The sequence below is a fragment of the Oreochromis aureus genome, linkage group 2 (assembly GCF_013358895.1).
Source record: "Oreochromis aureus strain Israel breed Guangdong linkage group 2, ZZ_aureus, whole genome shotgun sequence".
Taxonomy (NCBI): Eukaryota; Metazoa; Chordata; class Actinopteri; order Cichliformes; family Cichlidae; genus Oreochromis; species Oreochromis aureus.
Genome location: NC_052943.1, coordinates 13,189,081 through 13,206,413, shown reverse-complemented (window position 1 = coordinate 13,206,413; position 17,333 = coordinate 13,189,081). Strand labels below are relative to the sequence as shown.

The 17,333-nt window shown below is 39.0% G+C and overlaps 1 protein-coding gene across 1 annotated transcript in view; it reads left to right on the top strand.

Annotated features, from left to right (window-relative positions):
• Nucleotides 1-15,734, top strand: part of LOC116335174 (dedicator of cytokinesis protein 2) — a 91,568-nt gene extending 75,834 nt beyond the window's left edge. The window contains exons 32-51 of the mRNA XM_031758828.2: nt 164-312; nt 1,135-1,220; nt 1,409-1,565; nt 3,428-3,468; nt 5,618-5,708; nt 6,574-6,681; nt 7,086-7,175; nt 8,121-8,225; nt 8,758-8,899; nt 9,301-9,382; nt 9,513-9,597; nt 9,964-10,050; nt 10,288-10,464; nt 12,132-12,215; nt 12,395-12,532; nt 12,998-13,125; nt 13,290-13,497; nt 13,661-13,766; nt 14,389-14,528; nt 15,011-15,734. Coding sequence (XP_031614688.1) covers nt 164-312; nt 1,135-1,220; nt 1,409-1,565; nt 3,428-3,468; nt 5,618-5,708; nt 6,574-6,681; nt 7,086-7,175; nt 8,121-8,225; nt 8,758-8,899; nt 9,301-9,382; nt 9,513-9,597; nt 9,964-10,050; nt 10,288-10,464; nt 12,132-12,215; nt 12,395-12,532; nt 12,998-13,125; nt 13,290-13,497; nt 13,661-13,766; nt 14,389-14,528; nt 15,011-15,073 — 2,267 coding nt within the window. The 3' untranslated portion in view covers nt 15,074-15,734. The remainder of the gene's footprint in view (nt 1-163; nt 313-1,134; nt 1,221-1,408; nt 1,566-3,427; nt 3,469-5,617; nt 5,709-6,573; nt 6,682-7,085; nt 7,176-8,120; nt 8,226-8,757; nt 8,900-9,300; nt 9,383-9,512; nt 9,598-9,963; nt 10,051-10,287; nt 10,465-12,131; nt 12,216-12,394; nt 12,533-12,997; nt 13,126-13,289; nt 13,498-13,660; nt 13,767-14,388; nt 14,529-15,010) is intronic.
• Nucleotides 15,735-17,333: the final 1,599 nt, after the last annotated feature.

Below are 17,333 nucleotides of genomic sequence, written 5' to 3'. Positions count from 1 at the left end.
TAGGGTTATATCCTCCACAGAGCTAAAGCTCTTACTGTAGAAGAAAAATACTTCTTGTATTTGCCAGACAGAGACCTGTAGTGTTACCTGAGGGTGAGTGAAAAATGCTGTGTCTGCATATACGAGCAATTACGTGTGTTTATTTCTATCTGTGTTTTTTCAGGCAGTCATAAGATCTGTTTCATCCCCGGCATGGTGGGTCCCATCCTGGAGATGACTTTGATTCCTGAGGAAGAACTGAGAAGGGCCACTATTCCCATCTTCTTTGACATGATCACCTGTGAACATGCACGTTTTGGAAACTTCAGCAAGGTACACACATATAGGAACACAAGCAATTAGTATACATACTAAACTAAAGACAGTCAGGCCATTTAAAAAGTAATCGTGATGCAAAATAAACTTAATCAAATTTTATATATTGCATTAATGGATTGTGAAATTAACAACCTGAAGACAGACTGAATTGCATTTGTATCTGTGAATACATGCTAAAATTAAAAATAAAGACAAGGAAAACAGATCAAATAGAAAATCTATAACTGTGGCACATACACATTGTGCTCCCGCATTGATTTCCTGTAATGCAGCAGATAAAAGTAAAAGAGACACCTTAATTATGCTTGCATGCATAATTGATTTCCACTTCTGTTGCTCCCGTCTTTTGCTTCTTCATCTACCTTTTGTCCCACTCTTTGCTTTCCCCATTTTCAGTGCTGTTCTTTATGCTATTAATCAAGCTCTGAGTGATAAATGTCCTTTTGTTCTGATACAGAAAATATTTTGCCCTGTTACTTGGAGTGTATGCACACAGCACTATTGTGAGGTGTTACCCAAGCAAACACTTATTCTTTGTTTTAAATACAAAAGGACAAACAAAGATCACTCATTAGGTAGGCAGGAAGAGGGAATCTGATGACTCAGTAGATAGTGATGCAAAGTTGTTTGATGTTTACTCTGAAAGAGAAAGCCTGAAAAACAATTGATAAAAAGAATAAAGAATGAGCATATGATGACACTCCAGAGCTTTGTAATTTGTTATCTGTCTGCCTTCTAAAGATGTTTGTATATTAAGAATAGAATACAATAGAATATAATAGTCACTTTAAAAAATAATAATAAAATATTCTGCAGTTTGAGAATGAGATCATTCTGAAGTTGGACCATGAGGTGGAGGGTGGTGGAGGAGATGAACGCTACATGCAGCTACTGGAGACCATGTAAGTATTAGTTATCCGTTTTTTTCACTATACACAATGCATTTCCTGGTAACTCTCATGAGCAGCATTTCACACCTGGCTCTGGTCTTCTACCAATACATTAATAGACAAACTGAATAACCCTGAATAACAAGGTAAAACCCTCTCAGAGGTCTCTGATGATTAACTTGTGGAAGCATGTCTGCCAGATTGCTGGACTGTGCTGCTGAGAAACACACGCTGAGGCCACAGGTGCAGCACTTTGTCTCCTTGGTGAAGGGGCTCCTCATTCGTCTCCTTGACTACCGCACCGTGATGAGCGATGACAGCCGCAACAACCGCATGAGCTGCACAGTCAATCTTCTGGTAAGTCCCACCTTCTCTGAAATCAGCTGGCAAAGTTGCCAGCGCTTGAAAGTCTTGTTAGCATCATCATCATAAGCTTTCTAGTGTCTAAGTGTGATATGTTTGTGTCATCATGGATTAGCATTAATTCCTACTTACCTTGTGATTCTTGTAATATACAGTGCCTTGTTGGTGTAGTGTCTCATAGCAAAGAGTCGCTGATCTTAGATGTATGCACATCAACACCAATAAATCCATTAGTAATTGAAAGACTAATATAATGTGAAACTTTGTTTTATATAGAATCCAAAGCAGCCAATCTAATGAAGATTTTATTATGAAACACTGATTTTATTTCTTGCCTTATGTGCCAAAGCCTTTCTCTTTCTTTTTCCCCATTTAATTTGGGTGCTGATTGATCTAAAGGCGAAGATTCATCTCCTTGTCTGGTCTCCTACTGTTTGCATTGGGTTGCATCAGCTCCTGTCTGTTCCACGTCCTTTCTCTTATGTGATCTCCTAATCAGATTCTCCCCCACGGTATTCTTAGGTTTAGTAATGGATGCCATCTACCCACCATACGATCTTCTCCACAGCAGATTAAATCGTATGATTCCTCAGCAAAACTCTTTCTTTTCCTTTCATTTCCAAGATGCAAACATGTAAAAAAAAATCATAATTTGACAGATAGATGCGTCTGTGTTTGAATAATAATGTATAATAACGCTTTATTTCCCCCCCCCCAAGGTGGAGGCTGCTGGTACATGGCAGGAGTGTTTAGTTTGTAGCCTGTGGCAGCTGCCCATTAGCTATTCTGTTTCATTCGTTTGGCCAGCTGAAAAAAATCCTCTCGGCCCACAAGCCCACTAATGCACTCCCCTATCCGTACCCCCCAGGCTAACTTCACTAAGGAATTATGCACACAGGCACAATCACACACGTATTTATTCTGCTCCTTCATGCAGATGAACTCTCAAAACAAAACAAACTTATTTGAACATATTAAGAAGTACACTCAAAAGGTTTGCAGTATATCATTGTGGTTTCATTTTTCTTTTTCGTTACACATACTGTACACTATATCTACAATATACTAGTCATACATATGTGTAGATTATTTTAAACAGCTATCACTTGCTGTGGTGTTCTCTATAAAAGATCCATAGAAAGCTGTACTTCTACTGTAAGTTGTGTTGCATTTAAAAGACAGGTGTAGTGCTGCAAATCTTTACTTGTCTTCTTGCTGGGTGGCCTATATAAACAAGTTAGCGCCCTAAATTTAAAATTCATTCTCCAATAAATAATAAATCTTACCCTTGACAATATAAAATGGTTAGATGGTCTACTGTGGAAAAATTGACTGTAATTTGTCACATTTGTGATTATGTGTATGTGTCTGCTGGTGCTGTTGTGTGTATTGGCCTGTGCTAGTGATGGGAGGTGAGGTTACATCAGTTCGTTCCACTCCTCTGTTCACTGTAGATATCATTAAACTTAATTAAACTGGGAGTTTGTGCAGTTTATCTAGCACACTTGAAAACACACACGCTCCCACATTAAGGCACAAGCAATCAGTATTATAGTATAGTACTGTAGTATAGTATAAAATAGGATAGTGTAATGTAGCATAATGTGGTATAGTGTTGTGTTATAGTGTAGTGTTGTAGTGTAGTGTAAAGTATAGCATAGAGTAGTATAGCAGATATTATTGGATAGTGTAGTGTGATATAGCATGTTATGGTGTATAATATAGTATAGTATAAATGTAGAATATACAGTATAGAGTTTCAAAACCTGTATCAGTTAAATATGCATATGCATGTGAACACAGGCACACATATACACAAAAACTACACTAACCAACCCCGCCTTCTGTCTTTGCAGAACTTTTACAAGGACATCAATCGTGAAGCGATGTATATCAGGTATTTACTTGCTGGATTTGACTTAAATGGTGCATGTCTGTGTTGTATGCAAGCTGTGCATGTCTGTGCGTGCGTTCGTCTGTGTGTGTGTGTGTGTGTGTGTGTGTGTGTGTGTGGCTCTATAATCTGACAAGGGATTATATGAGTTCCACTGAATTAATGTCAAAATCCACAGGATCAGCTCGGCCTGACTGGAGGGAGAGAGACATGATGAGTGTGAGGGAGGGAGAGGTGGAGAGACAGGGAGAGACAGAACCATTTGTATGAGAGAGAGAGAATGAGCGGGACAGACAGGAAAGGGAGGAGGAGAGGAAGTACAGATCTAGTCAGGTCCCGCAGTGCACTTCTGAGTATGGCTTTTAGACAAATTAGTTATCTGTATGTGTGAATGTGAGTGAAAGTCAGTGGTTGATGAACTGCCTTGTCAGCTCTGTGGATAATACAGTAACATTTAGCTGGCTGGTTTATCGGTGTCAGCCAACAAATATATTTTAATGCAAATAGACATTTTATGTCTGTGTTATATAATTAGTCACAATGTAATGGTGCGCTTACATAACAATAGATAATGAAACCCAAAACTAATTAAAATTCCCTTTGTGCTGCTGCGTACAACCCAAATCAGCCACATTGATGAAGCACATGATCAAGCTTCAGATTTAAACTCTGTCATCGTTTCAGAATCCTATGAAAGAAAATATGAAAACAAACTGCACTGGACTCACCTGGCTGTTTATGTTTGCATCTCTGGTGCATATGAGTAATGTCTTTTTCTCTAAATGCAATAAGTTGAAAACTGCATCTGCTCCCTTCGCCAAGTTTCATTATGCTATACATACACGTAGTACTATTCGCCATATGTGCTACATACTAGTCACTGAAGCTTGTAGCTTTCTGTAATTACTTTTTCTTTGTGTAGCTGTCTCATAAGAATGTGAGACAGCTAAACAATTCTACCATGTAGGAGATGTGAGCAATCCATCCATTCCCTTTGTAATAGGATAGAAATGTCCTACTCATTGATGTCCTATTGATATTTTACAGGGGTTTTTTTTTACAGCATGAAGAAACTACTATACACTCATAACCTTCCATAACCTGTATTATGGAAATAGGACACTTCTTATATTGTTCTATTCCAGGTGCAAACAACAAGATGAAACTTACTTATTTGTATCAGACAACACAGAGTAAAGAAGAATAAAAAAGATGCCTCCTGCTAAATTTGGCTCATCAAAACCCTTTCAGTTTTGAAACGTGCGGGTAAAGTGAAGCAAGAGAAAGTGAAAAACAGGATGCCAGAGAACAAATGAGATGAACAAACGACTCTAAAATAATAGTCAAACAGATTGAGTAATTAATGTAAGTTGCGAATGACTTGGGACTGAAACTTTTCTGTGTTTTTGTTCCCTTTTCTGTTTGATTTGACACCCAATGACTAGGCTGTCATAAACAACTTACAGCCATATAAATTTCCCACCTGAAAATTGTTATATCTGAAAATGCGAGGAAGGAAATAGCAGGTGTGACATAAAAAAAGAATAAAAAACAAGGAAAGTGAGACTGTCAACATTTAGGCAGACAAAATAAGCAGTTGTCCTGTGAGCCAACATCTTACGTTGCAAGCAGATATGGGACTGTTCATTTAAAAGCATCCAGAAAACATTTCTTTTCCTGCTTTGTCATCAATGGTTTAGCAACAAAGTCCAGCCTCTGGCCATGTGGAGAAATTTTCTCTTGACAGATGCAAGATATAGATACAACAAAACAGATCAAAACTAAAAGCAGTAGCAGTAAAAGCCAGTCCTCCAGGTGACAAGAAGTAATCCCATTTTTCTCCTTGTCAGGCCTATAAAACATTATAGGCCTACAACCATCTGTCAGACCATTATAAGACATATGCTAAATTGTGCTCTTTTGTGTGTGTGCGTGTTAAATGACCTTTTGCTTAGTACATATTTCAGGGTATCTATCAGTGTGTTTGTGGGTGAGAGAGTGAGAGAAAAGAGAGAGAGGAAGAGGGGCTAATGCTTCCTTTGCAGGTCTTCAGGTTGCCCAACAGTGGCATCTAGTGGAATAAGGTTTAATTCTCTTGTTTAAAGAGTGCGCCTTCTTTCTTTTCTTTTTTCTTGTACTTGTGTGTGCATAGGTACCTTTACAAGTTGAGGGACCTTCACCTGGAGTGTGAAAACTACACAGAGGCAGCGTACACACTGCTGCTCCACTCTCGTCTGCTCAAGGTGGGGCAAACACACACACACACGCATATGGAGGCACATATCGTTGTTTAATGCTGGCCCCAGTGTCTTGTTCTTCTTAATCACTTGCCACAAATGAGACAGTTTTGCATTAGCTGATAAACGGTTGCTACGTCGCTGGCCTCCAAATGATGAAGCGCCGAGTTTAGTTTATGGCATTGCGTCATCTACTGCAGCTACATCGCTATGGTGATTGATGCCGTGCACTTGCCCGGTGTGTGAGGATGTGCGTGTATGAGTCTGAGTCTGTTTGACCTCTCGTGTCGCTTCAACTCTTTTATGAGACACATGAATTTGAGCATCTCCTGCTCGTCATCTCCTCTGCGTCTCTCATTACATCAAAGCAGTTGAACTCTATTTAACATTTTTTATAATCTCCATTTATCTGCAGGGTCAGTCCTGTCATTCCGGTCACACTACTGGAAACAACAGGCTGGAACACACAGCATGCTATAATCTTTGCTATCCTAAGCAGATTAGACAGTTTTAAAAATCATGATGTACTGTTTTTTTTTTCTAAATTTAATTCTGTGTAATTTATGTAATAGAAGATAAACAGTTGTCTCATTTATATAATAAATGGGCACTGTGCTGCTGTTTTTGCACATGCTCCGCTTAGGACTAATATTGATTTATTACAACAATGAAACTGTAAGCTTTAAGTACTTCTTCTCCCTTTGTTCCTCTGTGATAAATGGCACAGCAGAAATTAGAGTAGTCCTGAAGGCAAAGTTTTTCTTTTGTTTCAGCAATATCAAGTTGGGCCTCCCTTCGGAAATATCTCATTTTGTTTTTATCTTTGTCTTTTCTTCCATATCTCTGTCCTCTCTCTCTGTCTCTGTTGCAGTGGTCAGATGACATGTGCAGTCAGTTTGAGTTCCACGGCTCCCAAACGCAGCGACAGCTCAAAGAAACTCTCTACGACACAATCATTGACTACTTTGACAAGGGCAAGGTCGGTATTGTTTCAGACGATGTCAGATTTTGCTTAGCTGTGATGATATTGAGTGATTAATTGAGTTCTAATTAGCGCTCAGTTACATTAACGAAAATCCTTGTGTTGTTGTTCGCTTTTATCTTCTTTTTCTTATTTGCTTCACTCGAGGATATCAGAGATATCAAAACAGATATCCTTCAACCACACATGATCACTGTGCTGTATGTTAGTGTCACATTCATTTTGTATTCTCCCCGAGTGTCTCATGTTCTCTGAAGCTGAGATAGAGACTTCCTTCCACTCCACAGAGACTTGGACACAGACATTTTCATGATATGAATTCCCACCACGACAGCTGTGCCCGATTTATTAGCAGATGGTGTAATGAAGGACACTTCTGTTTCTTTCCTTTGTGTGCTTAGATGTGGGAAGAGGCCATCACTCTGTGTAAGGAACTTGCAGAGCAGTACGAAAATGAGATCTTTGACTACGAGCTGCTCAGCAAGAGACTGGTAATGCATTACAATCACAGGGGTTCGTGTCTTCTGTGCAGCATTCATGATTGCATGTTTTTCCCCTTTCCCTTTTATAGATGTTTTAGATGTTTTTGGGGTTTAGGGTGGTGTTTGAAAGAAAGAATGAGAATTTATCACGTCTTTGATTAAGGGAGTGCCATCCTATAATATAATAAATATGTACTGTCATCCAGTAATTTACTTTGGTGCTTGGCATATCATATTACAGTTTAAAAATGATTAAAATCTTTGTAAACTTTGTAAACTGTCCAGCATCCCATATCTATATTCTAAATTGCACACAGTAATAAGTTCTTATATAACCTCTGAATATATTGTTACGTCATCCGCACCCTCAAACATTAACAGCTATTTTTAAAGCTTACTCGGCATGTCAAATACTCCTTTAAATCAAGCTTTTTTTTGAGCTTATGGCGTGTCATAAATATATGACCCCAAAATTCTGATTCTTCATTGGCAGTCTTCAACTACTTCAAATTCCTCCCGTCCCTCACTTTGTCGTTTCAATCACACGTCTGCTTTTTTCATCTCTTGCCTCTGCACCACAGAAGAAGTGATTCTCCCATATACTAACTTTTGGTTTAGCACCACCTTCTCCTCTATCTCCCCTTCGCTCAACTAACTCCTTCCACTCCCCGAAGAGAATCACACATTTCCCAACAATGGAAAAATCTCTCCCTCTCTTTATATGACTGCAGCAGAAGCTCTCTCAGCTAATGCTGAATTTATGTGGTTATATAAATGACAGACATTGCCCTTGGATGGGGTGTGCTTTTTTCCCCTTCACATCTATCACCCTCGCAGGCCCGGCATTCTGCTGAGGGTAGCTTTGTCACTGGCATGAGCTGATTAAACTGCCCACAGTGCACATCTGAAAGTCTCCCTTGGACACATCCTCTGTTTCCTTGTGTCTCTCTACAGGAAAAACAAGCCAAGTTCTATGAAAATATTATGAAGATCTTGAGGCCTAAACCAGACTACTTTGCAGTGGGCTACTATGGACAGGGCTACCCTCCATTCCTCAGGGTTTGTATTTTGCTGTGTGTCGCAGTTCAGTTAGAGAATACTTCAAATTATTACCAGAAACACTCATAAAGTAGATATTAAGGAATTCACACCGTTTACAAAATCCTAACTGTCTTCCATTAAAAAAAACAAAAAAAACAAAATGTTATTGGCAGTGAAGCTTAGCTCTTTACAGTTTTTTTTAAAACGCACCAGCAGGTATCTAGCAGAGTGGGACATACGATACCCTCCGGAAACATTTTGGATGTGTTGATTGCAACAGGTTGCAGAAATAAAATTTTGCAATGATTATTGCTTCTGCCTTCATCATGTGTGTTAATCTGCTGTGGTAATGAGTAAGACAAAGTCAGTACTCAGCTTATAAGAGGGCAGTCAAAGGTGGTCAGGTACAACTTTTGAGTCTTTGAGAGAATTTCAGTGTCTCTGCCCTATTTAAGGGAGTTTAAATAGGCAAAGAACTTTCCTGTGAAGATAAGCTGGGTCTTAATCTTTATTATCGGTATTAACACTGGTTTATTTCCCCTGGCTTCAGAACAAGGTGTTTATCCACCGTGGTAAGGAGTATGAGCGCAGAGAGGACTTCCAGAACCAGCTGATGAGCCAGTTCCCCAGCGCTGTGCGTCTCAACACAACCACCATGCCAGGGGACGATATCAAGAACTCTCCACTTCAGTGTATCCTTCAAGCAGCATAACACACTCATTCATTTACAGTCATATGTAGATGCATATTGAACATAGAAAATTTTAATATTCTGCATGGTCTACAGTGTTCACCAGCACACTAGCATAGAAGTCATAAAATATTCACATGCAGCACCTTCGGGATTAAGTATTTGGGTCACTGAACACATTTGAAAGTACTAAATATCCAGGGACCTTTTTACCCAGAACCACAGTAAATCTTAACCAGCCATCAGATCTCTGTGTATCAAACTAACATTTCATTTTAGTTTACTTGTCCTGTTCCTTTTGATGCACTTCTGTATGAACACATCCCTCCACTATCAGTTTGTAAACTCACAGCGATACTGAGAATCTGTCCCTCATGTTTATTTCCGAGCAGTCTGAAACAGATATCCAGTGTTTCACAGTCCAGCCAGTCCTCGAAATCCCTCCTCGCCTGAAGAACAAACCCGTTCCTGACCAGATCATCAAGTTAGTGCCATTCAAGCTAGTGCTTAAAAATGAACTGGAGGTTTTAAATATGTACACCTAATGTATATTGTGCCTCCTTTTGCATGATTTTGTCTGTTGTCTTTGTTTGACTCATTTCTTTCCTCTTCAGCTTCTATAAGTCCAACTATGTGCAGCGCTTTCACTATTCCAGACCTGTGAGGAAAGGACCCGTGGACCCAAACAATGAGTTTGCTGTGAGTTATGTCTTTAAAATGAAATGTGTGACCACAGGGACCATGAAAGCATTTCAGGGGCTTTTGTACTAGAACTGTTATCAGTCTGAAACTGTGAGTTTCTAATATATAAAATAATAGGATTTTATTCAAAGGCAGGATTTTTGATATGCTGAGGCTTGTGTTTAAAGTTTTCAGATGAGCTCTTGAGATGCAGCATCAGATTCAGGTATTACTGTGGTGTATGATTAGATTAGAATAAATGAGATTGTGCAGCAAGCGTCTGTTAAGATTTCAGGCTTCAATGCAAGATATGATATCAGAGTATTCATAAGTGGTACAGATTTATCTGACAGCTTCTCTGTTTTTATACTTTTTTTTTTTTAGTCCATGTGGATTGAGCGCACAACCTTTACCACTGTCTATAAGCTGCCTGGGATCCTGCGCTGGTTTGAGGCAACTGACATGAAGCATGTAAGTCTACAGGGCCATGTTTGTTCTCCATGTTTGACCTGTATGTTTGCTGTAAGTTATTATCTCCAGTGCAATGCGTTTCACACTTCAACACCACTGATTACAGGGTTTTTTTGTGTTTAATTTTTAAAGGTTTTATTATACGTCTCCCACATCCAATCTGAAAACTCTCCATCCATCCATCCACCTTCATTCTTTTTTCTTCTGCTCTTTCTGTGTGTCTGCCTCCCTTTCCAGACTACCTTGTCTCCTTTGGAGAATGCCATAGAGACCATGGAGTCAACAAATGAGAAGATTTTGACGATGATTAACCAATACCAGTCTGACTGGAGCCTTCCCATCAACCCTCTCTCCATGCTGCTCAACGGCATCGTTGACCCAGCTGTCATGGGTGGCTTTGCAAAATATGAAAAGGTAAACTTTCAAAGATCATCACTAATATTACAAACCCAGTTCCAAAAAGGTTGGGACGCTGTATAAAATTAAAAAAAAAAAAAAAAAAAAAAAAGCGGAAAGCCGTGATTCTGAAAACTCAACTAAGACCTTTTGTTATTTAATTTTTAAAAATTAACTCATTTTGAACTTAATGGCAATAACACATCTCAAAAACTTTGGAGCGGTGGGAACAAAGGGCTGGAAGAGTAAACAGAAACAGACCCTGAAACAGATGGAGGATTATTTTGCAACTAATTAGGTTAATTTTCAACAAGCCAGTAACATGACTGAGCTTAAAAAGAGTTTATTAGTGAGTTTCTCAGAAGTAGGAGGGGCAGAGGCTCAACAGCTGGCAAAAAAAAATTGCATCTACAAATTGTGTGTAGTGGTTAACACCTTCACCTTACACACAGAAGATCCAGCCTCAGGAGGTCACAAGCTAGTGTGGCCTTAGACGTGATCCCAACCCTGGCTATATTGGAAGGTTTCATCAGGAAGGACATCCAGCATAAAAATATGTGCCAAACATACAGATCCATCTGCTGTGGTAACCTTTTGGGGAAACAAAGTACTTTAGCTTAAACCAGGATTTCTAAAATGAAAAGCTAGTACCTGCAGGAGACCTTGGAGAACTGGATGAGATGCATGTGTTTTATTAAACACGTGTTTGTTAAGAAAAAAAAAGAATCAGTCCTGCATAATTATTATTATTAGTTTGATACAAAATTTAAGTTCAGTAAATACCTTTTGTGTTCAATACTTTCAAGTCACAATTCGCTATCATCACCTGCCAACTAAAAGTAATAAGCACAGTCACATTTACTGTGAGCATAAAGCCAGATTTTGATATTTTGTGGCAGACAAAAGGAAATGGATATGTGTTCAAAATATAACAAAAGCGATCCACATATTTGTTTGAGTCTTCTTTTTCTTTCATGACTCTGAAACAAAGCAGTCTTTAAAGACATTGCCTGGAAAAGAGTTTGATCTCTACAGATGTTTCTTATTAAATATTAAGTAAACTTTTTTTATTGCTTTTAGTTCTTTTAGAAAACCTCGCTGTAATGGAACTTAAATGCATAGCTTAGGATGCCGACAAAAAAATTGGTTTTCTGTGAATTTTGTGATGTCTTTAAATATTTGAAATGTAGCAATTAAGTGCTTGTAGATACACATTGTTTTTCATTAAATCAGATTGAGAGAGAAGAAGTTTGAGAACCACTGCATAAAGCTGATATATTGAATTTTTATTGCCATTTATTGTAACACATACCATGTACAGCCAAATAGGGGTTGCAAAAAGGACGAAGATTCACCGTAACAAAGTCCTTTAACAGATATCAGAGCTTAAGACAGTGCTCTCATGCAAGACTCGTCTCTCATGATGAACTTAAATCCATTAAGAAGAAACTCTTTATCACCTCCTGAGGCTCTCTGAATATAATCAAAGTCAATTTCTGCAGTCCAAATGACATTAAATGAAATGTACTTATCTGGCTATCATTTAAGTACCTCCACACACACCATTCAGTATTCTAATATCCTGCATACGATGATAGTAAGTTACCATTTTGCTAGCTGGTGAAATAGTAACTGACTTATATCATTTTTTAAACGAGTGTTATATAATATTTCCTCTGTATCAGGCCTTCTTTACTGAAGAGTACACCCAGCAGCACCAGGAGGACAGAGAGAAGCTGCTTCGCCTCAAGGACCTCATCGCATGGCAGGTACTTAATACACATTCTCAAATACATGTACACAATATATATAGTCATTACTTTTATATATGTGTGTGTGTGTGTGTGTGTGTGTGTGTGTGTGTGTGTGTGTGTGTGTGTGTGTGTGTGTGTGTGTGTGTGTGTGTGTGTGTGTTTTTCTGCTGACACCATGACATTTTTATTTCCAGATCCCATTATTAGGTGGAGGAATCTCCCTCCATGGGAAGAGAGTGACAGACGACTTGCGTCCTTTCCATGAGCGCATGGAGGAGTGTTTCAAACAGCTGAAAAAGAAAGTGGAGAAGGAGTACGGAGCGAGAGAGTTGGTAAGCTGAAAGAAAAATGTAGGAAAATCCTAACTTTTCTACTAAAATATGATGCTTCCGTAATCCAGAATATCTATTTTTCTGCAAAGCTGGACATGGAGCTGCTGTGGTAGAGCAGTGTAGGGCTAATTAAGCTGCAAATTAGCTGACCCAAGTGAATTTAAAGATCAAAGTACTCAGAAAACGCTGTGAGAAGAGTGTTGATGTGGGATTTGTACCTTTTAAATTTCTCTACAACCAGAACAGGGTTTGGATGGTTTTAACGGGGGCAAATGTGGTCATTAACTTGAAATTGGCACTGCCTTTCAGGAGAAATTAAACAAAACTGGAGTAGAGTGATGATACACCGTTTTAAGAGTGATTAGGCTCAGTTTGACCTTTTTCTTGTTCTTTTTGTTTGAGATGTTCTTTCTACAATATCTTTTTCGGCTAATCTACATATTGTTCACATTTGTCTCTCTCCAGCCGGACATGGTTGACAGAAAGTCTACTCGTCCACGCTCCATGCTGCGATCATTTCGTCAGTCCGTCATCTCGATTTCCTCACTGCAGGGATCCGAGTGTGGGACGCCAACCAAGACACATGCAGACAGGTAACATGCACATTTTCGAAGCCCTACTGTGTCACAAGAACCCCAAAATAACACTCATTTTAAACTGTATAGATGAAGTCTTCATGAAAAAGCATCACGCAAATATGATAATCAGCTTGGATTTCCTTTAAATGTCTAATCTAAACCTTCCTGCCTCCTCCCAGGGACATTCCTCCTGAGTCTCCAGTCTCCTGGAGCTCTGCCACCCTGCCACGCTCCAGTGGCAGTGTTAGTATAGGTGAGGAGGGGAGTGTGATGACAGTGGGTGATGCAGAGGTCAAAATGAGGAAGAGTAAGAAGAAGAAGAAAAGGAGCAGCATGATCTTCATCACTGAGGAAAGAGAACGGACCAGTACACTGGAATGCAAACGGGTGAGAATTAGTGATGATGGATAGGGATGTGGGGAAAATGTGAGAAAAAGGTACAAAGACAGAAAAGAGGTTAAGGTTGCATGTAAAGACGTGATTAAGTAATAAAACGCTCCGTTTCTGTGAAGTGTAGTCTGAGTTTTCTGTGATCTTTGTCTCCCTCTAGCTGTCCAAGAAACAGGAGTTCCGCAGTGACACCAACTTGTCTGAGCCAAATGAAGTAAATGTGGCGCTGACCAATGCCAACTCAAGATCCCTGCCTGCCATCACAGGTGACACACAAACCCACCTGGTGTAATGGAATTACTGTGACTGAGGTGCACAAAGTCAAAAAATCATGACCTAAGAGGAAGTGCTGCATTTTTCCTGCTCTGGAAAGCTGACTCAAAGAAAAAAGAGCACAAGCAAGGTCATGATAGGAGAAATACCTTGGCATGCTATGGTGTGCAATAGAAAAAGGGAATGCTGGGGAATGCACAGTAACAACTTGCCTTAAGACACACTCTGATATAAGGCAGCAAATCAGTTTGAATGTTGTATTTTCTCAAAAGTATGTAATAGTTGCATCTGGTTTATATCTGATTGTTGTATTTACACACCCTTGCACTGGTGAATCAGGCCACAATTTACTGATGCTTCGCTGGCCTCCTGCCTTCACTGAATCAGCTGAGACAGCACTCACTGCGGTGTTAATACACTACTACAAGCTGCACTGCCTCACTGAAGATACAGGCCCCCAATGTTGCTAGGGCACACAGGTCATCGGCAGAACACCTGCGGGAGCCCAATTAGTCACAAAAAATCGCCTGGCTACAGTGCGAGATCTGCTGTAAAATTGTAATCAGGAGGACACAAACACTACATTCTTTTTTTCCTCTCCCTCTTTCTCTCTAGGCCTGTCCTTGTCAGTGGCAGGAGGGGCTGAGGAGGTGGAGTCCTCCAGAGCCAGGAGGGACAGTAAGAGCATGTCTGTGTGTGACCGAACAGCAGACAGACGCTCAAAGGGTGTCATCAACCTGTTATTCAAGTCCAAGGTAGAGTAATAGCCTGTTTAAGTTAACTGGGTTTAGATTCAAGAATAAGTGCTTCAGTTAAAAAGAACAGAAATACACCTATTTACTTTCTTACTGCTCTTATCTTATCTGTGTTGATATCTGATATCTGTATCAGGTTAGGAAAACACTTAATTCTTTATATGGTTTAAACTATTTCCAATTTTAATGTCAAGGTAGGTTCACTGGCTGCTGTTTGGCTTCATATTTAATGTCCAGGCATGAGTGATGTCAGCTGTATACTACCTCTTAGTAGGAATTCACGAATATATTTTTCAGAAGATCTCAGACCTTTTCTTTAAAAGAAGTAGCACTGAAAATCTATCTCCAGCATGAGTCTCTTTTGAAATTATTCCAAGCAGGAGCTCAAAACCTGCTGATATGTTTTATTTGAGCACATTTCAGGTCATTTTTACCCTTAAGAAAAATCCCTGATTTGACGTTATGTGTGTTTGTTTCGGCAGAGCTCCAGAACAGAGGAAGTGAAGCCCAGTGATACAGTCAAAGAAAGCGACAGCCATTTTTGAAATGTATTATTTTCATTTCTTGTCTTCTTTACTTATTTGTACTATGCTTTTTTTTAAACCAAAGAACTGTAGCTAAATCCACAATTATACACTGACTCACACAGTCTACTTGTCTGTCTCAATGTTGCTGTTGCCTTAATATAATTGATTTTACCTATCAGTAAAGGCTATTTTTGTTGTGTGACCTTTTTCCTGGCAATTTAGATGATTCCCAGTGAAGCTAAATGCCATCTTACAGCTTTTCAATCAATTCTGCTTCTACAAGAATGAGCAAACACAAACCATCCCTCCGACACACTTGATTAAAAGCTTCTCATTATACGGCTTTCAGCATTGTTGACACTGAAGTTAATGAGAAAATAATAATTCTATAAAGCACAAAGGTTACTGTGTCCTCCCAAAGGACTTAAAACTGGAACTTGTTGCCACAAGACTTTGGCACTGATACAACAAATGGGAAAGTCTAATAAACTCAAATAGAGTCAACAAACTGTGAAACTCATTGTACAACATCAAAGCTGTAGGGTTAGGGTTAGGGTTACCCCAATGTTGAGTTTGTGTTTCTGTATGAATTCTGTTGGGAGTTACTTTTTGCATTATTTGGTCACATTTTTTATACCTTTCTTTAAAATATAAAAATAAATGTTTAAGTATATTTCCAGTTTGGAATTTGTTTTGGTTTTTTTGCATCACTGTTTTCACGGAGAGATCTACCTGAGGAATACTTTAGGTGCTGGCTAAATACCAAGTTTTATAAATGTTAGAGCCGCTTCTACTCTTTATGCTAAAATGAGTAAATCTCGTCTTTAGCTTCATGAATTAACAGCTTTTAATTTAAGGTGGGCAGAGATTTGACTGTAAAACAAATGAAGCCAATGCTTGAGTGCCAACAACTGTAGTTGGGGCAAGCTGCAAAAGTCTTTGGGGCCCTATAGGGGCTTTGGAGCCATAGACTCTCATGTTAAAATGATCATATTTCAGATCGGAAATAAACATGATTATAGCGTCTTATGAAAGGCTGTTTTAGACCCTGTCCACACCTGCAAGAGTATTTTGGCAAATGCAGCCTTTTCCATGTGTTTTGGCCTTTTGTAGATATGTAAACAGCATTTTAAGTTGGTCATGGTTAATGTAAATATAGGAAGGTTTGTGGTTTCAGGATTGTTTCCTTGTACCGCTTCCTCAGTTAGGTTACTGTTTGTAGTTTTCTGATTTATGTCTAGTTTACTTGAAGTTCTGTGTATACCAGTATTGATTCTAGTATTATGGGTTTCTTGATATTTTAGATTCTAGTTTCAGTCAGTATATTTACAGTTATTGTTATTGGATTCTTTATACTATGATTTATTAGTCTTGCCTCTGTCATCCTCTTTCTTGTCAAGTCTTATTGATTCCCTGTTTAGTGGCGTCCTGTTTTATTTTGATTGTCATTTATTTCTAGTGTCTTGTTTTTTGCAGTTTTTATTAGATGTCATTAGCCTACAAGTCTACAGTGAAGGAGATCGCTGATTGGTCAAAAGTCTAGCCATCATTGTATCTGTGTGTATATATAGGCCTGCCAACGCCCTTTGTCAGACTATTTGTGTATCCGTTATAATGTGTTCCTCATGTTTCCCTACTACTTCTGCATTTCTGTTTCTTGCTATTCGGAAAATCTTGCGAATACGACAACTCAAGAAGGAAGGCAGCTAGAATTTTTAAAGTTATACCATAAGTGCATGTACTAAAAATCTGAGATGAGTTCAAATTCTGTTGACCTTGACATTAAGGTCAGAGGTCAAGTTTTCTTAAAATTTTGTGAATGCGACAACTAGAGAACGAGGCGACATAGGTTTTTGAAATTCACACCATACGTGTAACAACTAGGAGGCTGGGGGATAGCACTAGTGGCCGCCAGTTTTTTTAGAGTCTGCATTTTGGGTTGTAATTCACAATGCATGACAAGGTCATTGAGAACAGGAGTTTTAGAGAAACTCCTTCCAGGGTAGATGTTTGCAGAGACTCGGTTTCTGTGTTTAGATGTGGACATAGAAAATGGAGAGGTTGTCTTGTATCATCAAAGATTCACTGTATTGCATAAATCAATGCAATGATATCATGTTGGCAACATCCATCTTTTATGTACTATAAGCAGCAGGGGGCCTAAGAGATGCAAACTTTGCTGGAAGGCACTTTTCAAAGTTAACGTTGAGTAATTTGTAGTCCGTATTGATATTCCAAGACACCAATCCAGGTGTTCCCCAAAGAATTTGTTCTCTGA